This window comes from Arachis ipaensis, chromosome B5, assembly GCF_059453495.1.
Source record: "Arachis ipaensis isolate K30076 ecotype BB chromosome B5, ASM5945349v1, whole genome shotgun sequence".
NCBI lineage: Eukaryota > Viridiplantae > Streptophyta > Magnoliopsida > Fabales > Fabaceae > Arachis > Arachis ipaensis.
The window spans coordinates 1,801,617-1,827,995 of record NC_142440.1 but is presented as its reverse complement, the minus strand read 5'-3'; the positions used below and the strand labels follow the sequence as shown (position 1 = coordinate 1,827,995).

Here is a 26,379-nt window from a genome sequence, read left to right as displayed (position 1 = left end):
TGGAAGTATACGTCGACGACATGTTGGTGAAAACCGAAAAAGAAGTCGACCTCTTGTCAGATCTCTCACGATTCTTCGACACCATAAGGTTACACGGGATGAGACTAAATCCCGCAAAGTGTGCCTTCGCGGTAGAGGCAGGAAAATTTCTATGGTTTATGCTGACACAAAGAGGGATCGAAGCAAATCCCGATAAGTGTAGAGCTATCCTGGAGATGAAAAGCCCGACTTGTTTAAGAGAGGTCCAACAACTGAATGGCCGACTTGCAGCCCTCTCCAGATTTTTGGCAGGATCAGCAAGAAAATCCCTTCCGCTGTTCTCTTTATTGAGAAAGGGATGTCAGTTCGAATGGACTCCTGAATGCGAGGAGGCGTTCCAGGAGTTCAAAAGATTCTTGAGCCAACCTCCTATTCTAACTCGACCTGTAGCTGGAGAAGACCTCGTCCTATACCTATCTGTAGCAGATAAGGCCGTCTCATCGGCCCTGATAAGAGAAGACGAGGCCGGTCAGCACCCAATATATTTCATCAATAAAGTTCTACAAGGCCCTGAGCTAAGGTACCACAAACTAGAGAAGTTTGCCTACTCCTTAGTAGTAGCCTCACGAAGACTACGGCCTTACTTTCAAGCTCACACAATAAAAGTCCGCACGAACCAACCCATGAAGCAAATCCTTCAAAAGACGGATGTTGCAGGGAGAATGGTTCAATGGGCAATAGAGCTCTCCGAGTTCGACTTGAAGTATGAAACTCAGATGGCGATTAAAGCCCAGTGCCTCACCGACTTCATTGCAGAATACGCAGGAGACCAAGAGGAAAAACCAACTACATGGGAACTCTATGTAGATGGATCCTCAAACAAAACAGGAAGCGGTGCAGGCATAATACTGGTGGATGAAAGAGGAACCCAGATAGAGGTTTCTCTCAAATTTGAATTCCCGGCTTCAAATAATCAGGCAGAGTACAAAGCCCTGATTGCTGGATTGAAGCTGGCGGAAGAAGTCGGTGCTACAAAGGTGATGGTATACAGCGACTCACAAGTGGTGACCTCCCAAATAAGTGGAGAATATCAGGCAAAAGACCCAAATATGAAGAGGTACTTGGAAAAAACCCTGGAACACCTTGGGCGCTTTGCAGAAACCGAGGTGAGACACATAACTCGGGATCTAAACAGCAGAGCAGACGCCCTATCCAAGCTAGCAAGTACCAAGCCAGGAGGGAATAACAGAAGCCTGATCCAAGAAACTCTCCAGGAACCCTCCGTGGTAAAAGTAGAAGACAAACAGGAGGTCCTTGAGGTAGTCGGATTAAGCCTCGGATGGATGAACCCCTTGGTCGAATACATAAAATTTGACATCCTCCCGAAGGAGGAAAAAGAGGCTAAGAAAATTCGTAGGGAAGCACAATACTACACCTTGGTGAGAAATATTCTCTACAGAAGGGGGATATCAACACCATTATTAAAGTGCGTGCCGACCTCAAGAACTACCGAGGTGTTAGAGGAGATACATAGTGGGATCTGCGGAAACCATCTCGGGGCAAGGTCATTAGCCAGGAAAGTGATCCGAGCTGGATTCTACTGGCCAACCTTGCAGAAAGATGCCACAGAATTTGTGAAAAAGTGCCAATCATGTCAGATGCATGCAAATTTCCACGTGGCTCCCCCGGAGGAACTCATCAGTATCACTTCTCCATGGCCCTTTGCAAAATGGGGAATGGATTTGTTAGGTCCTTTTCCCCAGGCGCCAGGACAGGTCAGATATCTGATCGTGGGAATAGATTATTTCACAAAGTGGATAGAAGCAGAACCATTAGCCACCATCACCGCACAAAGAAGTCGGAGGTTCCTCTACAAAAATATCATCACAAGGTATGGGATACCTCATTCCATTACTACAGATAATGGAACCCAGTTCACCGACTCAACCTTTAGAAACCTAGTAGCCAGTATGAAAATCAAACACCAGTTCACCTCGGTGGAGCACCCGCAAGCCAATGGACAAGCCGAGGCAGCCAACAAAGTCATACTGGCAGGGCTAAAGAAGAGATTACAAGATGCAAAAGGAGCTTGGGCTGAAGAACTCCCACAAGTGCTATGGGCTTACAGGACGACCCCCCAATCCGCCACTGGAGAAACACCATTCCGACTAGTTTATGGCGTAGAAGCCATGATCCCAATAGAAGTCAACGAGCAAAGCCCAAGAGTGATTCTCCATGACGAGATCGGAAATATACAGGGGCACAAAGAGGAGCTCGACTTGCTCCCCGAAATCCGAGAGAAAGCCCATATAAGAGAAGCAGCGTTGAAGCAAAGGATGACTACAAGGTACAACAAAAAAGTCATTCGAAGAGCATTCGCCCCGAACGACTTGGTCTTGATCAGAAACAACATTGGAGTCAACAAATCAGGGGAAGGAAAGCTCGCTGCAAATTGGAAGGGACCTTACAAAATTAATGAGGTCTTAGGAAAAGGTTATTATAAGGTGACCGACTTAAACGGCACCGAGTTACCAAGGTCGTGGCATGCTTGTAACATGAAAAGGTACTATAGCTAAAAGCGAAATCTACTCCCTGATGTACTCTTTTCCCAACTTCATGATTTTTTCCCAAAACCAAAGGGTTTTTTCTGGAGAAGGGTTTTTAACGAGGCATCATAGTAGGGGCTAAGGGAAATAGACTGTCAAAAATCCTTAGCAGCAATAAAGTACCTCCCCAATTAATAAAGATCTTTTTACAAATATCTCTTAAATTCCTTTGTTGTTTTCTCTTTCTACGAAACGCACCGACTTAAACTCGACAAAACGTGAAAATCCCATGAACCGACCTAGATGGTCGTCAGGATAAAATGACGAGGTACAAGTCGGTGTAAAGAGGTTATAATAGGTGATCGTAAGAAACTCGGAAACATTCCGACTCATAAGTCGAAATGAAAAGACCGAGTAGAAATAGAAAACGAATTGCAAAAATAACCTAAGTCATGAAAACTCAATAAAACAAAATTGAGTACGAGGAATAAACAAAAGAGATCGAAAAACCCGGGAAAAGATCAGAAAGCTGTCCTTAAAATCCTTAAAACAAAAAGGTGCAAAAAGACAGACAAAGAAAGGGTTTTTTCTTTAGAAAAGATCAAGGTTCGAAAAGTCACTATCAAAAAGCATACACACATAAGGTAACTTAAAAACCCTTATCCAAAAAAAGGTACTTATTTTAACTTAAACCCTTATCAAAAAGGGGTATTTTTTGTTTACGGCCTTAAAAGGCCAGAAAGAAATTGTTCAACAAACAAACATAAGAAGTTTAAAAAAAGGAGGGACCCACAGGCCGGGCCCCCATATAGCCAACAAAATTATTTTTCCAAAGGAAGAATGGACGGATCACCACCACCAGAGTCAGAAGGAGCACCACCGGGACCAGGAAGAGAGGCATCCATAGGAGAGGAAGTCGGAGGAACAGTAGAAGAGCTCGGAGCGTCCTTAGGACGAGGAGGGGACTCTATGATCCTCTGCCCCCGAGTCTTCAATTCTGACTCGGAAACAATCACAGGGATAGGAGGATCCACAATGGCACCGTCAATGACGACTTTGTCAGGATCTAAAGGAGAAAGGTCCAAGTCAGGAGCAATGACTCCGACCTGCTCCTTAAAGACCCTCCAAGCCTCCTCGGCGCCATCAGCAATAGAGTCCTCCAACTCGGCATAGGCCTTCCGAGAATTCAGCAGATCATTCTTCACAGCCACAAGATCTTCAAATAATTTTTGATAGCTGCCCTGCGCTGTTTTTCTCAAGTCCACCTCCATGTTGCATTGGGCTTGCAACTTTCTCCCCTTCTCCCGGAGGTTATCTCTCTCCTCCTTCAGCTTGGTGACTTCCTCCTTCAACTCCCTCTCATGCTCTTGATATATACGAAGCCTTCCTTCCAGCTCCTCGACCCTCGAGGTCATTCCTAAAGAGCTGAGAGGAGCCTTCTCAAAAATATCCAAGAGTTTGCCACAAACCCCCGCCGCCTTGAGACTCTCTTCAACCAGAGTGGTAAGGTGGTGATGAACAGACACATCATCCATGCTTATACGAGCTTGGGGGTAGATGTTCTTTCGGACGAATGCAAGAGCATCCGCCTTCACCTCACCAGAAGAGCCAGACTCTAAGGTCTTGCGCTTCTTATTCTCTGGCTCAGGAGAAGGTCGGGAAGAGGGGGGCGGCTAAAAGGAAGCAGAAGAAGAAATCACAATAGGCTGGGAGGGAGTCCCAACGTTCCGAGGAGGAGGAGGAGGAGAGATAACCGCCCTGGCGCCACCAGTCCTGGCACGAGACCTCGCTTTGGCCTCCTGGACCCTCTGATAAGATTTCTGAGCATTCTGCTTCGCCATCTCTACAAAAACAAGAAGTAACTAAAAAATTAGACAAGTTGGTACAAGAGATCATAAGTCGGAAGCAAATTAGAAAAAGCTACCTAGCTGTACCTGGACAAAGGTCGGGGACCCCTGGAGAAACTTTTTAGTGTCCAAATATGGGGCCCTCCCCCACACTTCTCGGAGGAACCCCACAATGGCTGCTTCTACCTCGTCCAGGTCGTCCAGACCATATTTCTCGCAGGGGAAGGCCTCCAGCCAGTATAGAGGAAAGCGAGGAGAAGAACTCTCGTCCAAGAAAAAGGGGTGGTGACCCTCTACAGCTTGAACTTTGAAAAAATAATTTTTAAAGTCGTGGAAGGATTCGTCAAAAAGTGTGAAAACTCTCCGACCCTGTATGGCTCAGAAAGATACCCACTGTTGCTTATTGTTTAGCCCACTAAAGGGTTTAGTCATATGAAAAAGATAGAAGAAAATCTTCAAAGAGGTCGGAAACTCCAAAACTTGGCTAATAAATTGATAAATTTTCAAAATACCCCAAGAGTTGGGGTGAAGCTGAGTAGGAACAACCCGACAGTGACGCAAAACAGACATCTCAAAGTTTGAAAAAGGAAGAAAAACACCCAAACGGGTGATCATACACTCATACATAAAGAAAAAATGAGGGGCCGCCTCATTAGCCCTCCCAAAGCAAACCCGGTCTTCAGGACCCGGGACTACCAACTCATACTTCGGTTCGTCCTCCTCAGAAGTACAAATTCTGTGGTGAGTACGAAGGTGGGTGAGAAAATCAGTATCGACCGAGGGTTCCTCCCCTAGGACCGTGACATCAACCCACTGAGAAAGGACATCTACGGAAGCCATTTCTTTTTCTTAAAAAGGTAACAAAAACCTACAAGGGAAAAAAGAAAAGAAAAATAAAAAACACGGTCTCTAAAGGGAGGGAATACGGAACTAAAGTCTACAAACCAACCTATCTACAAAATAAAGGCATGCAAATAGAAAAGCATGTTCCAAAAAGAACTAACCTTTATCTGGAAATGAGGGTTGGAGGAAACGAAAGCCTTCGAAGATACAAGAATGCAGCACGAACGAATGAAGGGGAAATTTGAAAAATCGCAGAAACGAAACAATGAAAGAGAGGAAAAGTATTTATAAGTACGTTAGGGGCACAATGGTAAAAGCGGGGCAGTCATTAAAGACGCACCGTTACCAAGGCCATTAATCCCTACGCACATCCCTAACGGACACGACGCTTGATTAGACGTAACTGTCAGAACCAAAAGGTCACGAAAAGTCACGTCGGTTTCGGACCATCACGTCGGTCCTCCAACAAGTCGGCTACAATCCCGAGTAGTATACTCGAACCCAAATCTTAAAAAGAAATTGGGCTCGAGTAGGGACACTGTTCATACCCTGGCCCAACGCTAAGACCCAGGATCCAAGTAAAAAGGCCCAACCCAAAGGGTTGACCTCACCCAGTACCAATCTTCGTCTTAGGAAGTCGGTACTCGACACGACTTGCTCTAAAGAAGTCGGGAACGAGGGTTAGCTGGCAGATAAGTACTCATTTGAATAAATAACTGCCCCTAGAATCTCTCTACCCACTTCCACAAGCCATATCTTAACTTCCCTAAGATAAAGGGATGGTTAACACCCTAAAAAAGTGGCACTACTCCAACAGTGGTTATTGGTTCACCACTATAAATACACTGACACTTCTCAGGTATCTCTAAGTCCCAATACTCTCTAGACCTGCTAACACTCTTGCTGACTTAGGAATCGGAGTGTCTTTGCAGGTACCACCCCCCATTCTTTCGCACGCACAAGTCGGACGGAGGGCACCGAGTTGCGGATCCACTTGGAATCCTCCTCATTCATACGTTTGGGCCAACCAACACCGTCCAGCCCATTAATCTCCGGTTACCCATCGTAACAAATAATTTATCGTTTGTGATCAAATTGAAATATTTGCATCAGAATCTTATCTTTTAAAAGAAAATTAAATAATATTAGTGATTGAAATTGTAGACATTTTTTCATAATTCATACATAAAATTTTTAAACTCTATTATTCTTATATTAAAATTGATTTGAACAAGTATGTTCTAACATAAAATAAAATTTGCCTACCTTTTTTATTATCATAAAAAAATATTATGGAGAATTATTTTTGTTAAAATCTATCTAGGACTATTTTATATTTTACTATCATGTTCATTCTTGGAATTAAAGTAATATGACTAATGTTGTTACTTATTGAAAATTAAGAAAGTATGAGGAGCCAATCTTAAAAATTTTTACCAACATATTTTGTCTATTCTTGAATTGAAGTAGCTGTATAGCCTGTATTTATACTAGTAATGGCTTCATATTTTTTTGTTAGTTTAAACACCTATTAAAAATGCTAAAAATAAGATAAATGTATAATTGAATATACAATATCTTGTCACAATGATAATGATAATAGACTTATTGATGCAAAGTAATTTATAATGTTTCTTTTTATTTTAAGAGAGATAATAATAAAAAGTTTATCAAGAGAAGATAGGATACAATGTATACTACTATACTTACCGTTTATGCATAAGTATCATCTATCTATCTATTTATCTATTTATAATATATAAAAGCTGATACCAACTCTCTCCACAATGAATTTAAGCCATCTTTTCTTTGCTAATGATGTCACATCAGCAATTCTAATGACTTTGCAAAAAATAAAAATCAACCAATCACTATTTAGTAAAATATTTTTAAAAAATTAAAACAAAAAACTCTTATATATTATTATTCAATTGAAACATTAAGTACTAATTAAATGTAATAAACATACATTAAAAGTGTCATAATAATAATAATTATAAAAAATTTCAGTTACAAAAGACTTAACATGTGAAGAATTATAATAAATTAACTTGTATAAGATAAAAATGATAAAATTTATCATAAAAAATTATAAAAACTTAATAAATAAAAAAAATAAAAAATAGAAGAGATAGAATATAATAACGAATAATAATATTTTATAATTTATAAAAAATCAAAGGGTCAAAATAATGCATCATAGGAGAAAAAAAAATATTATTGAATGGAAGAGAAATTGGTAAAAAATGAGACTCTTTTTTAGCATATATAATTTTTTTTATAATGAATAAGTTATGAAATATAAAAATAGGTAAAATAAAAAAAATAAAATTGTGTTATTTTTTTAATAAATAAAAAAATATTCATGACTATATAATTGATAATGGACATATAACTATTAGACAATAAATTATAAGGAATTATTAATAGGAATATTAGATTTGATATTAAACTAAAAAGAAATAAAAATCTGAAATTTTAAAATAGAATATTTAAGATTGAGAAAATAAATGAAGAGAAATTTTTGGTAAATAAAGACTCAAATATTAATATAATAATAAATTGAATCAAATAACGTATAATTAAATTAATTAAATTAAATAATCAATATAATAAATTAATTATAATAAATAAAAATATCTTATAAATATGTTATTTAAAAATGATAACATATTTAAAAATTATTAATCAAAATATATAAGATAAAAAATTTAATGCAAATTAAAACAAAATTAATTAATTTATTCATTCTAGTCAAATCAAAATAATTAATGTAATTAATTAATTATAATTAATGTAGCCAAATAAAATATTAAATAATTTAATATTTATCTTAATTAAATTAAATAATTACTTAATTAATATATTTAAATGAATCAAATAAAATAAATCAAAAAATACTTTTAAAAATGTCATATTAACTATCTTATTAATTAAAAAACTCAATTTTAATAATATATAACAGATAATAGATAATAAATTTCAATCAAATTGAATATAAATTTGTATTATGTAGTAATTTATTAACTAATAATAAATTTTTAAATAGAATTCAATACTGCCGTAAATTAGAGTTTGATAAGACGGGTTGAGAAATATCATAAGAAAAAAAAAATTGTATTCTTAACTTTTTTGTATTTTTCTTAGGTGCGTGCGAACTATATACTATATTGAATAGGTTACCTCTGCGTGTGAGGCTTGCCAAGTTGCCCTTATGACTTGGGAGTTGCTTGACACAACACCCACCACTCCTAAGTACTGTAACTTTTGTGTAAGAGGACTCTTTCAATGTGACCGATTTTGATGTCAATTTGATTACACCAAGTCAAATGATGGATTCAGTGTTACAGCTAGCAGGTTTAATAGAGTAAAAAAGAAAGGGGCAAACTAAATAAAATAGTATCTGGTCAATTTTTATTTTTATTTCTCAAAATACTTAGAATTTATATTTTGATTCAGTTATACCATTCATCATATTCTGGAACACCATATGCCTTTGACTGGAATTACGGACATATAATTGGATGTATATATGTGAAAAGATACCTGGAGGAATTTTTGCTCGTGGTATACTTTTCCATTTTTAAATGGTTATAAAAATAACTTAATAATGTTATTAAATGCTTTTTTACCACAAAGAATCAAATTTATACTTGATATAGCATGCCAAAGAATTTATTTATTTTTTAAAATATTACTGAATTAAAAGTTGTTACACCATAATTTATTTCTCCAAACAGCATGCCATCATTGAATTATTATGCAACACACAGAGGGGATTAATTTCATATTACCACAAAATTAATTCATTAGATAATTATCTAAATAATAATTTGAACATTGAAGTATATGTTTTGCAATTAAATTAGAGTGGTGTCATGTGCTTCTATGTTGTTTACATGTGTAATATTTATTTTGAAGGTTTATTTGCGTTGTGAAACATTCATTGTGAAACTTCGGTTAGTCGAAAATTCTATGTAGTGTGTTTTGGTAGTGGAAAGATATGGTTTCAAGTTGGTGTTTACGAGCCACAAGCATTGCCTTCAGCACCAAACAGGATCCTTCGTGGAGAAAAAAAATCAATGGTAGCTTGACCATTTCAACCTTGTTGATTATGAATAGTACATCCCTGACTCTGAGAATATTATAACTTTGGCAATAAAAGTTGAAGACAAACTATATATAACCACACAGGAATTCATAGATATTATCATCAACTTGCATGTTTGCAACTATTACTTTGCAGAAAAGACACCTTCATTCCATCAAAAAGAATAACCAGAACCCCCAATCATCAGATTCTTGCAACCTTTTCTAGCAAGTGATAATAATCACAACTCCTATTCCATCAAATTCTTGTAAATTTTCCTATCAAGGGGAAGAGTATAAGCACTTTGAAACGTTGAAGTGCAACAGAAAATGGCAGAAAGTACCGTTTCCTTTCTGCTGGACAAGATGAGTGCCTTACTTCAAGAAGAAGTGAATCTGCAGAGAGGGGTCCATCATGAAGTTCAGTACATCAAAGAAGAACTGGAACGCCACATGGCCATCTTAAGGGTGGCTGATGCTCTGGAAGGAAAAGATCCTGAAATCAAAGTATGGCTTCAACGCGTGAGAGAAATTGCTGAAGCTATGGAAGATGCTATAGATGAATTCAATTATCAAGACAACAAATCATCTTCTACTTTTTCGAAGATCAAGAACATGAAAGCTCGGCATGAGATTGCATCAGAAATACAACAGATCAAATCTAGACTTGAATTCATCTCCAAGGAACGTCCCAGCTTATACAGGGTAGGCTCTAGGTTGAGTCCACGGTTGCTACCAAAGATTGACAGCCAAGGAGATGCACTTCTGCTAGAGGAAGCTGATTTAGTAGGAATTGACAAACCCAAGAAGCAGCTGTGTGATTTGCTTTTCAGTAATGAAGCAGGTCGTTTTGTAATTCCCATTCATGGGATGGGGGGCTTGGGGAAAACTACATTGGCAAAGCAAGTCTATGATGATGCCAAAGTGAAGAAGCGTTTCAAGATTCATGCTTGGGTTAGTGTCTCTCATCCTTTCCAAATAGAAGAACTCCTCAAAGACCTTGTTCACCAGCTCCATAATGTCATTGGCAAACCAGCTCCTGAAGAAGTTGGACAAATGAAAAGTGACAAGTTGAAAGAGGTGATCAAGAATCTACTTCAGCAAAGCAGGTACCTCATTGTGCTGGATGATGTCTGGCATATAAATGTCTGGGATTCAGTCAAACTTGCTTTGCCTAATAACAACCGAGGAAGTAGAGTAATGCTTACCACGCGCAACAAAAACGTAGCATTGTATTCCTGCACTGAATTGGGTAAGGACTTTCACCCTGAATTCTTACCTGAACAAGAAGCCTGGTCTCTCTTCTGTAGGAAAACATTTCAGGATAACTCATGCCCTCCTCATCTGGAAGAAGTTTGTCAGAAAATCTTAAAAATGTGTGGGGGGTTGCCACTAGCCATTGTAGCAATCGGTGGTGCTTTGACCACAACAAACAAGGCAAACATAGAAGAATGGCAGATAGTTTACAGAAGTTTTGGGTCTGAAATTGAAGGCAATGACAAACTGGAGAACATGAACAAAGTGCTTTTGCTAAGCTTCAATGAATTACCTTACTATCTCAAATCTTGCTTGATGTATCTGAGCATCTTCCCAGAATTTTATGCTATTGAGCATATGAGATTGATTCGCTTATGGATAGCCGAAGGGTTTGTCATTGAAGAAGGTGGAAAGACCCTGGAGGAAGTTGCGGAAAGCTACCTAAAGGAGCTCTTGGACAGAAGTCTGTTGCAAGTGGTAGAAAAAACCGGTGATGGCAGGATGAAGACTTGTCGAATGCATGATGTTTTAAGGGAGATCATAAATTTGAAGTCAAAGGATCAGAACTTTGCAACAGTAGTCAAAGAACAATCCATAGTCTGGCCAGAGAGAGTTCGACGCTTATCACTCGTCAACACCACACATAACATACAGCAAAATAGGACAACATTCCAACTTCGGTCTCTCCTAATGTTTGCCTTATCAGACTCACTTGATCATTTCTCTATACAAGCAGTATGTTCCACTGGTTATAAGTTGCTTAGAGTGTTAGATTTGCAGGATGCACCTTTGGAGGTATTTCCTGATGGAATTGTTACCCTTTTCCTTCTTAAGTATCTAAGTTTAAGGAACACAAAGGTGAAAAGAATTCCCAGTTCCATTAAGAAGCTGAAACAACTGGAGACTTTGGATCTTAAACATTCCCATGTCACTCAATTGCCAGTTGAAATTGTGGAGCTGCACATGTTACGCCATCTCCTGGTGTACCGCTATGAAGTTGAATCCTATGCATATTTCCACTCAAGGCATGGCTTCAAGTTGGCTGCCCCAATAGGAAACATGCAATCTTTGCAGAAGCTATGTTTTATAGAGGCAGACCAAGGAGGTAAAGCTTTGATGGTTGAGCTAGGAAGACTTATTCAGCTTAGGAGGCTCGGCATTAGAAAGATGAGGGAGGAAGACGGAGCTGCTTTATGTTCTTCCATTGAGAAGATGATCAACCTCCAATCACTGTCAGTAACTGCAATTGAAGATGACAAGATAATTGATATTCACAACATTTCCAGCCCGCCTCAGTTCCTTCAGCGATTATACTTGAGTGGTCGCTTAGAGAAGTTTCCACAATGGATTAGCACACTCAAGAATTTGGCCAAAGTGCATCTAAAATGGAGCCAGCTAAAGGAGGATCCTCTGGTATATCTTCAAGGTTTGCCAAATCTACGGCATCTTGAGCTTCTTCATGTGTATTGTGGTGAGACATTGCATTTCAGGGCTAAGGGGTTCCCAAGTCTGAAGATTCTAGGCCTTGATGATTTAGATGGACTGAAACACATGATAGTGGAGGAGGGAGCAATGCCTGGTCTTAAGAAGCTCGTCATGCAGCGCTGCAAGTCATTCAAGCAGGCACCAAAAGGCATTGAACACCTAAGTAAATTAAAAACAATTGAGTTTTTCGACATGCCTGAAGAGTTGATTACAGCACTACTTCCGAATGGAGGCCAAGATAATTGGAGAGTTCAACATGTCCCAGCTGTTTATTCCTCATACTGGAGGGATCGTGATTGGGATGTGTACTCACTAGAGACTTTTGCAGAGAGAGCCTATGACTGCAGTCATGATGCTGCTACGAGTAGTCATGAAATTCGCACATTTTGGAAGGTTTAAAGGAGTTGGTTTTCTTTTTCTGTTTTCCATCAGCTTGCAAATAAATCAAGGAGCATCCTTTTGCTTCTTGAGTTTAGAGACTGGTGAATAAAATGTTCAATACCTTTGGTTTACAGATGGATTTGGATTTTGTAGCTGTGAATGTCCATAGGGTTACTATTAAACTGTTAAACTGATGGTACTATCCTTATAAGATATCATACTTTTGTACTTTTTCCAAAATGTATTTACCACTAACAGCAGTGACTAATCTCCCTTGCAATTCAAAGCTCACTGATTCACTCAACCGAACCCAGCCATTCCCATCAGTTCATGGTTCAGCAGCCATTTCAAATAATGTTAAAATTCTCACCTTTTTAAGTACTTATGAAATGGTTACATGCCTTCTAAATTTATATTCCCTCGTGAACTTTAACACTAGAAAGATTTGAAGATAAACTTAGCTCTTTACGCTGAAAACTATTTGATTGGGTATGAGTATAATGAGTACATCATCAAACAGTTAATGGGTTAGAATCAACAAATCAAACCCATCATAATAAGTGAATGCATTATAGAACTCATGTCTAACTTTCTACAAAATATGTGTCCTATTGACATGATCCAATAAATTTCAATCTACAACTTTTTAGTTAATATTTAACCTGTTATTCACATAATTATCAATTGTTTACTAACCGTACCTCAGTACCTAACATCAATCCATTTCGTCTTTACCTATGATTTGGTTCCTTCTAAGTTCATCATTCTTCCATTATGGATACAGTAGCTATCGGATGACGGTGCTTTGTTTAGGTTGATGAGACAAAATTGAAATATACATGTCAGCTAGATTCGTTGAACAAGTTATGCTCATGGTTTGCATTGAAAGACCAGTAATATCCTTTTTGTGATGTCACCCGTAGGTTATAAATACACGAAATATTAGATTATAGTATTTTTTTTATATTATATATTTGTATAACAGAAATCATGATTGGTCCAGCATAAACGCTTCCAGAGTCCAGAAAATGACACCATTCCATAAACCATTGAATAAGGCAAAGAAAATTGATCTTATCCCAAATGAAGGGAAATGCTAAAGAAATAGCAAGGTTGTATTCATGCTAAAGAAGATTACCTTCTATATGAGAATATGTTATGCCAGATATAAGCATATCCCAATGATACCCTTTTCAGCTCCTAAATGACGTTCTTTTTGGGTCGATCTTTTTCTTTTTTTTTTTTCTGGCAGTTGTGTATTGAGTTAATGTTCAGAATAGTATCATATCATTTGTGTGTCAATTTGATTCTCGAAAGATTAGATGTCTCAAATTGATTTATAGAAAACAGAAACATATAATAAGGAACCAAATTAATCCTTTTATCAATTAAATGATGATATGTAACATAATAATTTATATCACATGTTATTACCTAATTTATAGAAGAACCTATTTGACTCGCATTATATTTTGATACATTTCAATGAATGACCATGTATATTTAAACACTTACTTGACTGCTTACTCATGCTTTTATAGCATATGCTACAAGTGGTTCCCATACTTCCATTCCCATTCACAAAAAGTATTATCCGTCCAAAATACTTTAAGATTCAAAATTTATCTTCATCTAGTAAATTTTTTAATGTATTAGAAATACAAAAAGTTACTTTTTTCTAAGGATAAATTTGGGAAAGTTAACTGACTTCTAAATAGCAAATGCTACGTTCTTACAGCTTCACGCGTTTCTTCCTCAACCTTGGATGTTGACTCCAAAAAAAAACTTGGATAGCTGCCATTCATAATATTCAAAATATTCAAAAAAAAAATGGCATGCTTTTGCAGAATATTATAAGTTTCTTTTACATGTCGACAAGTACTTTACTACTTGTGATGCTGTCATATTTAACATTTTATAAGTGAAAGAAAATGTCAAGAATCTTTATCTCTTTTCATGACTCTTACTTCTTAACGGGGTAACTACAACCCCATTTCCTCGGTGGCCTATCACAGGGCACCAGTAATTGCATTAGTGAATAAGAACAGGAAAAATCAATCGAAATTACTCAGTTACCAGTCAACCAAGAGCGTGACTTTTAGATTAACCAATAAAAAAAGGTGCCTTTACGGCTGAGAAGCTATAAAGAAATGAAATTCATATAACTAAGTGTGAGCCACTTGGAGAGGAAAATCAGGACTAACAGAGAATATGTGACTAATCTGGAAAAGGAAACAATCATGGCTGAGAGTGCCATAGCCTTTCTTCTCCAAAGATTAGTATCTGTGTTTGAGAATGAGGTGACATGGTTCCCAGGCATCCAAGAAGAAGTGGTTCACCTTAAAGGACATTTGGAGGTCATAAGAGCCTTCTTAAGAGTTGCAGATGCAAAACAAGAGAGTGACGAGGAACTCAAAGTTTGCATTAAGCAACTCAGGGACATTGCTCATGATGCTGAAGATCTTCTCGATGAACTAGAACTTGTCCAGGCATATGATCACACAAATGGATTCTCTGTTATTCTCAGTCGATTTTCTGGCCAAATCAGGCATATGAAAGCTCGCTATCGGATTGCTTCTGATTTAAAAGGCATCAACTCCCGCATGAGAACTATTTTGGGAGTCCTAGCTAAATTTGACACTGCTTCACAGGCTTCAAATTATACAGGTAGAACTAATTCTGCCACTCTTTCAAGCCAAAGTATTGACTGTTGAGTGTCCTAAAGCTAAGGCTCAGGACTTTCAAATATGCTTTTTCCCTTTTTCTGATGAAATCAATTATGCTATTTTTAATTCTATATTTCTATTTTCCTTGGGTTCTAGCTGACTATTAGCTAGATTTATAGTCAGTGAGCTTCTGCTACTTTAAGTCTAGTTGAAGCTTTTCACTATACTTATTTGTAACACATGCTGAACTGTTTCTTTAGTCTTTCAGGGGTTGTTTGTGTGTTGAGGATTCAGAGTGGGAAGGAAGGGAAAGATTTGCAGAGAAATTGACTAATAATTACTCTTCAGACCTTCCCTTTTCATTTTAAAACCTCATGTCACAAACATGCCTTATATTACTGTTACTACTACAGAATAGATCGATCTATAAATGCTTCCCCTAAACCAAAAGCTTCATCTGATATATTATAGATACCACCAATTGGCCATGATATGTAACGATGTATTTTGCTATGATATACTTCTTTGTGAGAATGGTATAATAAATATATTCTTAAACAGGTAAGGCATGGCATGATCAACGAGGGGATGCCCTTCTCCTGGAGAACACTGACCTAGTGGGTATAGAGGAGCCAAAAAAGCAGTTGATCAGTTGGTTGATCAAAGGATGCCCAGGGCGTAAAGTAATTTCTGTTACTGGTATGGGAGGGATGGGAAAAACCACTGTGGTGAAGAAAGTGTATGATGATCCAGAAGTAATAAAACACTTCAAAACCTGTGTTTGGGTTACTGTTTCCCAGTCTTTTAAAACTGAGGAGCTTCTCAGAGACTTGGTCCAGAAAATCTTTTCCGAAATAAGAAGACCGGTTCCAGATGGCCTGGAAAGCATGAGGAGCGATAAGCTGAAGTTGATTATCAAGGACATGCTGCAAAGGAGGAGGTACCTGGTGGTATTTGATGATGTCTGGCATATGCATGAATGGGAAGCTGTCAAATATTCATTGCCTGACAATAACTGTGGCAGCAGGGTCATGATCACCACACGGAAATCTGATTTAGCCTCTGCCTGCAGCATACAATCCAAGGGTAAGGTGTATAACTTGCAACCCTTGAAAGAAGATGAAGTCTGGGATCTATTTACTAGAAAGACCTTTCAGGGAAAATCATGCCCGTCCTACTTGACCAGCATCTGTAAATGTATCTTAAGAAAGTGTGAAGGCTTACCCCTGGCAATTGTAGCAATCAGTGGTGTCCTGGCTATGAAGGACAAGTGCAGGATAGAAGAGTGGGATATGATTTGTCATAGTCTTGGTGCTGAAATTCAAGACAATGACAAACTTGGTAATTTGAAAACAGTACTTGGCCTCAGCATTAATGATTTGCCTTACTACTTAAAATACTGCTTCTTGTACTTGAGCATCTTTCCTGAGGACCATCTGATAAAGCGCATGAGATTGATTCGGTTATGGATAGCAGAAGGATTTATTGAAGCCAAAGAAGGCAAAACACTGGAAGATGTTGCAGAAGATTACCTCAAGGAGCTCCTGAACAGAAACTTAATACAAGTAGCAGGGACAACGACAGATGGAAGGGTCAAAACTTTGCGCATCCATGATCTCATACGGGAAATCATCATTTTGAAATCTAAGGATGAAAACTTTGCAACCATTGTCAAAGAACAAAGTGTGCCATGGCCCGAAAGGCTTCGACGCCTTTCAGTGCATAACATGATGCCAAATGGACAGCAACAGAGGTCTGTTTCTCAACTCCGTTCTCTTCTAATGTTTGGGGTTGCTGAACAGTTATCCTTATGCAAACTGTTTCCGGGAGGTTTTAGACTGCTTGCTGTTTTGGATTTTCAAGATGCACCTTTGCAGAAGTTTCCAGTAGCTATCGGTGGCCTATATTGTTTAAGGTATCTAAGCTTAAGGAATACAAAGGTGAATATGGTTCCTGGAAAAATATTAGGGAAGCTGAAGAACCTAGAAACACTGGATCTTAAGAAGACTTCCATCACAGAATTGCCTGCAGACGTACTAAATCTTAAGAAACTTCGCCATCTCCTTGTGTATCAGGTTAAGGTCAAAGGTTATGGAGAGTTCCATTCTAAACTGGGTTTTAAAGCCCCCTCTGAAATAGGATACCTACAGTCATTACAAAAGCTTTGCTTTGTAGAGGCAAATCAAGGCTGTGGTAAGATCATTAGGCAGTTAGCGGAGCTATGTCAGTTAAGAAGGTTAGGCATCAGGAATCTGAGAGAGGAAGATGGCAAGGCTTTCTGTTTGTCCATTGAGAGGTTGGTCAATCTCTGTGCCCTCTCTGTTACCTCTGAGGGTGAGAATAAAGTCATTGCTCTAGAATTTCTTTCTTCACCCCCTCCATATCTGCAGCGCTTGTATTTGTCAGGACGCCTTCTAGACTTACCTGATTGGATGCCTTCTCTTCATAACCTGGCCAAGTTGTTTCTGAAATGGAGCTGTTTAGAACAAGATCCACTAGAATATCTGCAGGATTTGCCAAACCTTTCACATCTCGAATTACTTCAAGCATACACTGGCGACACATTGCATTTTCAATGTGGAAAGTTCAAGAAGCTCAAGATTCTAGGCCTTGACAGATTTGTTGAGCTAAAACAGGTGATTCTGGGGAAGGGTGCAATGCCATGCCTAGAAAAGCTTATCATCCAGCGCTGCCAACTGTTGAAAATTGTGCCATCAGGCGTTGAACTCCTGACTAAGCTGAAAGTCCTGGAGCTTTTTGACATGCCTGATGAACTAATGAAGACAATATGTCCACATGGTCCGGGGAAAGATTACTGGAAAGTTGCACATATACCAGAAGTCTTTTCTACCTATTGGAGAGACGGGGGTTGGGATGTCTACCCACTGGGCAGTTTCAAAGATTGTTCCCCACGGTCCGGCACTGTCATGCGCAGTGATGAACGCAGCACTCTCTCAAAGGTGTAGCTTTATATTAAACAACAGCAGCATGTAAATTCATGTAAATAACCTAAACTTTGCACATAGAAATAATTGTACAAAGTAAACCTCACTTCCTGTACAGATCTCAGCACTCTGAATAAAGGTGTAGGTTTTAATTCACCTTTGTATAATCTATGACTAATGTAAATAGTGTAAATATTGTTCAATAAACACATTGTATATAATTCGATTTATGTTGCATATCCTAATCCTATTTCTCTCCCAATCATTTTATGATTACTACTTAAAATAGTGCATTATCAGAGCTTCCTATTGCAAGATTGGTGGTATAATTAATGCATTATCAGAGCATTACCTTCATGAACTCCTAAATCCTGACATTATACTGAACGCATCAAATTGTTTGAGCTCCAAAAGGTTTTGTTTCCATGACCTCGATTCTGCAGACAATTCAACAACAGAGGAATTCAATTCGTAAAGCAAGTCTTTCCTTCATGAATGATTGAGATCGAAATGTATTTAACAGAGAAACAGTTACAACGTTGAGAGAAGCAGCTTCCGAACCTGGAGCACATTGTTATTAGCGATGGAAGAGAACGGAATAGAGATATTACTCAAATGCTTTATGCTTCAATAAATCTCCCGGAATTTGAAAATTTCTTAGTTTTATATGAAGCTGATGACTTCTGCTGGCAACGGTTATTTGTCTTTTATATTTTCAAAAGATTAAAAAAATTATATAAAAAATTTTCAATCATACTATATGTACTCCAAATATTAGTCACAATTCAAAGACAAAATCAGTCACACATTACATATTAAAATACAAAATATGAATTACAAATATATGTTAACTGATTTAGTGATTCATTTTTAGTATACACAGAATTTTTTAAAAAAATTGAAAAAAATTATACAGTGTACAATTATACATGAAAATATAAAGAAAAATGTTTCGTAGGTATGCCATATGGTATGGACACAAGAACCATATCCAAGAGAGATTTTCTTAATAACAATAATAATAAACATTTCATCCACTAAAATTTTCTTTATGAATGCTTGATGGCCACATTCAAAATTATACAGCCTCAGTAGTAAGCCTTCCACTGCTACAAAATTTTAGGAGACAGATTTCTGTGTGAAGCCAATACAAATTTTCTCCCCAAAGCAAAATTTACAAGACTCAATTCCTACAGTAGTAGAATGGTACGTGTACAAACATGCATATATCATATATACAAAATCTAACGGAAAGATGGGGCTTCATAATAAGTCATCTCCTAAATATGTGAATACCCTTTTCTTGAACACACGAGCAAGGTCAACGATTTCAGTTTCTCTTATATGCTTCACCATGCTGTCCTGTAGAATGCACTCATTTATCTTCCGAGATAATCTGATCGCAACATCTACTGTCAAACCAGCCATATCCCTTGTGTTCGATAAGCTGCGCAACACAGTGGCAGAATATGAAGGATTCGACACAAGTCTGTTCAGTAGTATAAGTATCTCCCGCATCAAAATGGTCCTGATAAACAGTTTCTCAGAATGAGTCAAAGGAAATCAGACTTAGAATCACATAGCATACATGTGGAACGAACTAGAGTTTTGACTAAGTATTCTCAAAAAAGAACAAATCTATATGCAATCTTTTACCATTCATTTAAAATGTGAGACCCGGACAAGACAAGATATCAAATAATGAATGGTAAGAAATCACAGATGACCTAAAGCAAGAGGACCTATTCTTACTGTGATTTACTTGGTCAAAAAAAAAACGATACTACAAAATAAATGAAAAAGTAATCACGAAAATAATTGAGTATAAATTTAGAGATATCTTAAGAAAAGTAAAGAAGACGAGAATTGAAGAGGAGAATAAATAAATTTTTGGTTACTGTATCCAGACAGTCCAGTTCTTTTACCTCTCCCTGGAAATCTCTGACAGTTCTTTACCTACTCTAGCTTCATGGTCCACCTCTGATACCAACAATTGCAAAATCAGCATAAGATAGTTTACACCCCTAGAAAGCCTGTGTCCAATGAAAATTTCAAAACCAGGTTTCCCGGACGATGCAAGGAATGCCAACACAAGAATGGCATTTCTGCTTAATTTCAACTCCTGAAATTCCAATAACTAAAATGTTAAGTGGAAACTATTTTGAAATAATAGACATCCATTTAATCTGTTTCTATCCAATATTAATGAACAAGAACTTTTAATCTTCACTGTTTATTCCAAAGTTCAAAATGCGTACTTATTTTATACGCACATGTTAAACAAAAAGACATTGGAATCAGTAAGCCACCCAAAGTTATTCCAAAGTTCAAAAAGAGTACTTATTTTACCAGTAAGCCACCTCCACAAGATGCTACACAGTCACCCAATCCTTGAAGGATGGTTCCAAAATCTTTGAAATCAGAAACAGATGCATGACCATCCATAGCACTAGTACTCTCCCCTTCTCGGCAACCGCAGCAAAAAGTGGCCAACAGGTTTGGACCTTGAACATATGAAAGTGAAATATTATAATGGTATATAAAAGTCTTAGGATAAAATTAATGGAATGCTTGAAAAATATAAGGGCTTGTTTTTTGGGTGACTAAATATAAGGGCTTGTTTGCTCTTCTGCATTTTGATTTTTATTATTTTCTATTTTCAGCATTTTGTGTAGAAAAAAAAGAGAAAACAGCAACTGTTTTCACTTCCTGTGTAGCTCAATGTAACAACTAACAAGGCAACAACCTTGGCCTTTCGCTGAGGCTTACTCCCCATATGATCAAGTCTTGATTTAACAAATTAAAAAATAAATGATAATCTCACCGACAAAATCACAAAAAGAAAATCCCACCAAGATCAAAACAAGTAAATTATAAGCTTTCAATAGATCATTTATATTAAGAGATGCTTTTCTACAAAGAAATAAGAAAAAACATGAGTGAGCCATAAAGTCTATATATAGTAACTGAAAAAAAACAACTAAACTGAAAGGAGATAAGGCCCAAACTATGTAGCACTCAATGCAAAAATATTGACAAATATCATTGGTGCAAACTTACAATTTAGCGCTAGATAAAGAAGTCTTAGAGCATGTCTTCTGACAGTAAGTCCGGCGTCCTTCTTAAGCAATCCTGATATAGTTTTAAAGAGTATATTCTGGTTAAACCTGCATTTATACAAATTACACTTGGATTAAACATAATATCTCTGAAAATCAAATTTCGAACATAAAACATTGTTTTGGAAAACTTACTGGGCCCTCTCAAAGTAAGCATTACTCTTGAGAAGAACCAGATTTATGATGCACACTGCCTCCACCCTGACGCTTTCTTCTTTGATCCTCATGACAATTTGGTGCATTGTCTCAAAAAGGTTAAGCCAATTTACATGAGTTGGCGATGCATTTTGATGGTTCCAGCACTCCTTTCTGCTTAGTACTTCTTCATTGAAGAGTGTTCCATCTTTAACACTTTCTAATTGAATAGAATCCACGGTTTTCTTCTCAATGCAAATTTGTTCAGTGTAGATATTGTCCCTGAGCAGAGTGCACTGGGAAGATCAAATCATAAGTTCACAAGTAGGATGTATGGCTTAACATAAATGCTCAACATGATTAAACAATTTCTTACTACAACTAAACATTTTTTTATCAAATCAATAATGATAATTGACGATTAACCAACCAACCATTCTTTACCCCAGAGCCCATTCTTCCACCCAAACATATTATTACACCAAAGGAACATAAAAACTGTATGATGGCAGGGAGAGAAAAAAAGAAATAACCCTTCTCTACATTTATCATATTTTGTCGCAGCTCTTTGGTTAATATGGCATGTTTCCTAAACCTGAGCACCAATTCATTTTTTTTCCCAATGTTATTATCATAGTTAACAAACCAAGTCCAGACATCATGCGCTGGAGCACTGATTCATTTGTAGGTTAACAAAACATGGCATGTAATACAAATACCAAGAGAACAAAAAGAGAAGGGACCAGCTTGAATTGCAAGTTCGAGTGTACCAAAGATAAACACATTCAATCAATATGAAGTTGCTAAAAATAAGGGTAGATATATTGTAACTTAAGTAACACAAACCTTCTTCCCGAATTAATTTTCGATTCCTCCAGTAGGAACTTCAGAAGATTATGCAGTATAAATAGAGAGCTCTGGACAATAACAACCTAAGCAACAAAAGAGAATTTTGTCAGCAAAGGATGTAACACAGAAAAACAGGAGAAAAGGATAACATCGGACATCTTTCAAGAATGACACCACTACTGTTCTTAAGATATCATCCATGCTACAAGTGTTTGAAACATTGCAATATGATCTTACAAGTGCTTCAAATAAGGCATTTATTGGAGGGGGAAAAAATCAGTATAACAACAGCTCTGAGTCCTCACATTTTCCATACTGCAGAGATCAAGTAATGGTTTAATCATATTTTCCAATACATCTGTTCCATCATTTACCTGCATACAAGCAAACAAATAGATGAAATACAACCTCAACTACCATTATTGAAAAATAGAACCAACTAAATAACAACAGGTCAATGCATCCAATACACAACTAAGAAATGTGTAAACAACCTAGTTGATAACCTCAAAACAAAAGTAAATTAACCACAAATAAATTATCTCGGATGATAAAGCTAATCTAAACAAAATATAGATCACCAATCACAAACCTATTTTACACAATAAACCAATAAAGACTGAGATGCCCAAACTTAATTGCTAAAAATGTCAGCTTTATGTTTTATGGAGAACCAATTTGAACAGTGAATGAAAAAGAATGTCCAGTTGAATTAATACCTTTGCCAACACAAGATAGAGATGTGACACCTTGGCTGCTTCTGCAGTATGAAAACAATCCTTTAGATATTGTATTGCTCTTCCAGATGAGCTTATATCTGAGAGTAATTTTCTTTGTATTTCAGAGGGCAGACTCATGCTCATGCATCCAAGAAGAATATGAAAGTCTCTTTGGCAACACACAAGCAACTTCGATATTGCATTACTTCCCAGTCTTTTGCCAACTGAAGTTCCCTGTATCGCCAGCAACTTCTGGGAAAGATCAAGATAAGCAGGGACAGCATTGCTTAGAGAAGCTTGAGCTTCTTGGTGACTAACCATGTCAGTTTCAACCCCCTTAGATTTAAAAGTTTTCTCAACTAGCACACAACAAAAAATAATGTCAGGGTGACATCATGTCAGATGCCAACAGAATTATTTCAAGATAGCACGGTAAATCATGTCTCACCACTTGGATCTTTTGATGACATTCCATTTTCAAATGAGGAGAATTTATGATTGTCTGGCCTGGCAACAGACATTAATCAGTTATTCATAATTCAGAACCAAGAAATAGAACAGTGATTTCATTGAGTACAACAGAACTGTTTAATAATGTAAAAGAAGACAGAAAACATAAGGGCTACTTCAGGTGAACCATTTGTTTAGCTGATACTGTTGATTAATACCAAATTGGCAAGGCTATAGGTTATGGCCAATCTTGCTATAGACTATCGATAAGTGATATAAATTAGACACACGCAAAAAAGTACATAGTCTAGAGCAGGTTCACTTAAAAAGACTGAATTTTATTGTTATTTTCTGCTTCAGCCCATAGGCTTCCTAACACAGAGTCCAATGATTATGAAATAAAAGCAACAATACGTTAAATAGCTAACATGTAATCCTGATAAACATTAAAAGGGGAAGAACCAAATAACTGGAACATCTATATACAAGGTGCAAAACAAAATAAAAACTGGCTCACTTGTTTACAGACTTGGAACAGTTAGCACGCGCAATTGCTTCTTCGTTCTTTAAAGATATTAATCTGAGTTGTTCCTCTTTCTTATCTCTTTCTTTTTTTAACATGAGACACTCCTTCTCCTGAAAACAAGCAACTGTGTTACAGCATACCGCCAACTTACTGAAACTTGTAATTACAAAGAATGACGTTTCCACCAACCAACAACAAAATGAATGAGTATAGTTTATACCAACATACCATATTTGCAAGTTGATTTGAAGCACGTCCCAGCTCCCTCTGATCTTGCCATCAACAAATTAACATCAAGTTCAGTATAAGAAAAAAGCTTAACTGAAGCTTAGCTATTTGAACTCCAAGTTCATCAATCTACTTTAAAAGTGCATGCAGGTAGGGGCTGATCAACAGTTAACTATATAAACCAGCATTGATTTGAAACGATCCTCTAAATGCGATTACCTTACACTTTCAACACCTCAATTAGCAAAACTTATCCTAACACTGTCGTTATATTTTGAAATATCTAAAAGGCATTGCCACCGTTACCAAAGACCAATTCCGTCATAGACTCCTACTATCAATAATAATCATAACACAATATGGCATCATATTACTGATGGTTAAGGCAAATAAAAATACTAACACAACTTTCAACAAGCCTAGTGAACAAGTTCCAAGCTTGCACACCAAAACCACAAATTGTTTGATATACATTTTCGACATTACCTTCAGCCGTTCGATTTCGATGTCCTTATCGGAATCTTGCGGTCGGGGAGGAGCAGAGGCAAAACCGGAAGAAGAAGAAGATGTATAAGAATAATGAGAAGAGGGTTTTGCGGGGCGAGGGGGAGAGTGGGGCTGATGATGACGATGGTGAAGAGGAAAAGAATCGAAATCGGGAGCCCTCTGAGAAAGCTCTCGAGGAGGAGAGAACCCTAAGGGTTCACAAACGGAATGCGGTGGCGGCGGTTGTGGCAGTTGTGGCAGGGGTTGTTGTTGTTGTTGTTGGGTTGGTTTGGCGATGGAAGAGAGGACGAGCTCTTCGGCTTGGATGAGCTGGTTGAGCATGGCGTCCTCCCAGTCATCGAAGAAAATGTCGTCGCCAATGTCCATCGTCTTTGTGAAGCAGTGAACTCAACAGTTGTGAGCTTCTCTTCCTTATTTATCAAGGACCAACCCTATTGCTCTCTTTCTCATTTTTTAAATGAAATAAACAAATTCAAATCTCAAAAGGGATTTCACTTTGTTCATTTCTTGTCGTTTAACCACTTGATTAGGGTATCGTGTTTAGGACCCGCAACGTATACCTACCTGCAATATTCAATTCGGCTAAGGTCCAGTTTGGGTAACCAACTTAATTAAGTTCTTTTTGATAAAATAATTTAAATAATAAATGACTCTGTTAAAAATAACTTATAAATAAATTATTTTATGTTTAGATTTTTAACTCTAAAAGTACTTATTTTATGAAATGTGATGAAAAGTAGAAGTATTATGAGAGAAGTCATTTTTTTAACTTCTCTATAAGCTCCTAAATAGCTTCTTAGAAAGTTACAATTTGGTTTTGAAAATTGCACCAAACATTAATACTACTACTTTTCATAAGTCAAAAGTTAAAAAAAGTTACTTCTAGAGTTTTCCAAACGGGTCCTAAATCTAATCAAGTAAGATGGTCTAGAGCGGAGTAGGGATGTCAACGGGGCAGGGCGGGGGCGGGGGATGCCTCCCTGCTCCCCATCCCCGCCCTCAGATTTACTCCCCATCCCCGCCCCATTCCCCGCCGTGGGGGAAAATTGCTCCCCATCCCCATTCCCCACGGAGCCCCATTCCCCGCGGGGACCCCATTCCCCATTTACATAATAGTTCTAACTAATTAATTTCCATATGAATAGAGCTACAAGTATCTATCTTATACAAAAACTGCAAGATTTTATACAAAAAGTCTAAATAACACGATGGTGACTTCTTTCGAAATAACGCAATGGGGAGACGCAACGACGAGCCAAAGAAAAAAGCAGTGGACGAGGTGGAAGACGCGACAACAAAGAGGAGAATGGACACGACGGCAGAGTTACGAAAAGGAACGCCGCAAATAGAAATTACGACGTGGTAAGGGTAATGGCACGGTGAGATGTGACGATGCAGTGAGAAGGGTGACGAGGGGGTGGCTGTAGAGAGGTTGGATGGAGTATGGACAGCCTTAGGAATCTCTGAATTGAAGAGAGGTTATGCAAATAAAAACTAGGAGTTTTAGGTTTCTATATATGAGAAATAAACTATTAAGGATAATTCAAGAAATTCATAAATTTCGGGGAATAGCGGGGACGGGGCGGGGATCCCCGCTCGGGTCCCCGCGCCTACTTCGGAGGAATTTTGTCCCCCATCCCCATCCCCGCAGGGAAAATTCCCCACAATCGGATCCCCATTCGGGGCAGTCCCCGCAGGGATCCCCGCGTCTCGGGGAATTTTGCCATCCCTAGAGCGGAGGTTTAATCTCAACTATAGTTGTTAGAACCGAATCGAATCGGTTAAGCTACTGAATCACTGAATTATTG

General features: G+C 37.7%; 4 protein-coding genes across 6 annotated transcripts; 3 read left to right on the top strand and 1 right to left on the bottom strand.

Moving 5' to 3' along the window:
• Window positions 1-662: 662 nt before the first annotated feature.
• Window positions 663-1,767, top strand: LOC148563196 (uncharacterized). Its single transcript, XM_088486045.1, has 2 exons — window positions 663-1,621; window positions 1,743-1,767. Exons 1-2 carry the CDS (start codon window positions 663-665, stop codon window positions 1,765-1,767), a joined length of 984 nt encoding a protein of 327 aa, XP_088342171.1.
• Window positions 1,768-9,198: 7,431 nt separating this feature from the next.
• Window positions 9,199-12,667, top strand: LOC107642376 (disease resistance protein RPM1-like). The gene has a single exon (XM_016345709.3). The coding sequence runs from the start codon at window positions 9,635-9,637 to the stop codon at window positions 12,443-12,445; it is 2,811 nt and encodes a 936-aa protein (XP_016201195.1). The 5' UTR covers window positions 9,199-9,634; the 3' UTR covers window positions 12,446-12,667.
• A 1,744-nt stretch (window positions 12,668-14,411) lies between these two features.
• Window positions 14,412-18,268, top strand: LOC107642374 (disease resistance protein RPM1-like). The gene is made up of 2 exons (XM_016345708.3): window positions 14,412-15,094; window positions 15,655-18,268. Exons 1-2 carry the CDS (start codon window positions 14,668-14,670, stop codon window positions 18,057-18,059), a joined length of 2,832 nt encoding a protein of 943 aa, XP_016201194.1. The 5' UTR covers window positions 14,412-14,667; the 3' UTR covers window positions 18,060-18,268.
• Window positions 18,269-19,039: 771 nt separating this feature from the next.
• SUV2 (protein dimerization) lies at window positions 19,040-25,112 on the bottom strand. 3 transcript variants are annotated; one of them, XM_016345705.3, is made up of 12 exons: window positions 24,551-25,112; window positions 24,065-24,103; window positions 23,828-23,946; window positions 23,309-23,367; window positions 22,861-23,219; window positions 22,447-22,515; window positions 22,139-22,224; window positions 21,293-21,574; window positions 21,099-21,205; window positions 20,388-20,542; window positions 19,964-20,160; window positions 19,040-19,566 (listed from the first exon to the last, which is right to left on the bottom strand). In XM_016345705.3, the coding sequence occupies exons 1-12, from the start codon at window positions 24,935-24,937 to the stop codon at window positions 19,302-19,304; spliced, it is 2,124 nt and encodes a 707-aa protein (XP_016201191.1). In that variant the 5' UTR covers window positions 24,938-25,112; the 3' UTR covers window positions 19,040-19,301. The 3 variants fall into 3 exon arrangements, with proteins under 3 accessions (XP_016201191.1, XP_020978431.1, XP_016201193.1); XM_021122772.2 differs by having other exon boundaries at window positions 23,840-23,946; XM_016345707.3 differs by having other exon boundaries at window positions 24,065-24,108; window positions 24,551-25,004.
• Window positions 25,113-26,379: the final 1,267 nt, after the last annotated feature.

Bases quoted from the DNA above. Each gene is read 5' to 3' on its own strand.
- LOC107642376 (XM_016345709.3), top strand. From the start codon at position 9,635: ATGGCAGAAAGTACCGTTTCCTTTCTGCTGGACAAGATGAGTGCCTTA.
- LOC148563196 (XM_088486045.1), top strand. From the start codon at position 663: ATGAAGCAAATCCTTCAAAAGACGGATGTTGCAGGGAGAATGGTTCAA. The intron at 1,622-1,742 runs GTGCCAATCATG...CCTTTTCCCCAG, and splicing joins GCCACAGAATTTGTGAAAAA to GCGCCAGGACAGGTCAGATA.
- LOC107642374 (XM_016345708.3), top strand. From the start codon at position 14,668: ATGGCTGAGAGTGCCATAGCCTTTCTTCTCCAAAGATTAGTATCTGTG. The intron at 15,095-15,654 runs GTAGAACTAATT...ATTCTTAAACAG, and splicing joins ACAGGCTTCAAATTATACAG to GTAAGGCATGGCATGATCAA.
- SUV2 (XM_016345705.3), bottom strand. From the start codon at position 24,937: ATGGACATTGGCGACGACATTTTCTTCGATGACTGGGAGGACGCCATG. The intron at 22,516-22,860 runs GTATTAATTCAA...GCTTGTATGCAG, and splicing joins TCTATCTTGTGTTGGCAAAG to GTAAATGATGGAACAGATGT. The intron at 21,206-21,292 runs GTAAGTTTTCCA...GTATAAATGCAG, and splicing joins GCTTACTTTGAGAGGGCCCA to GTTTAACCAGAATATACTCT.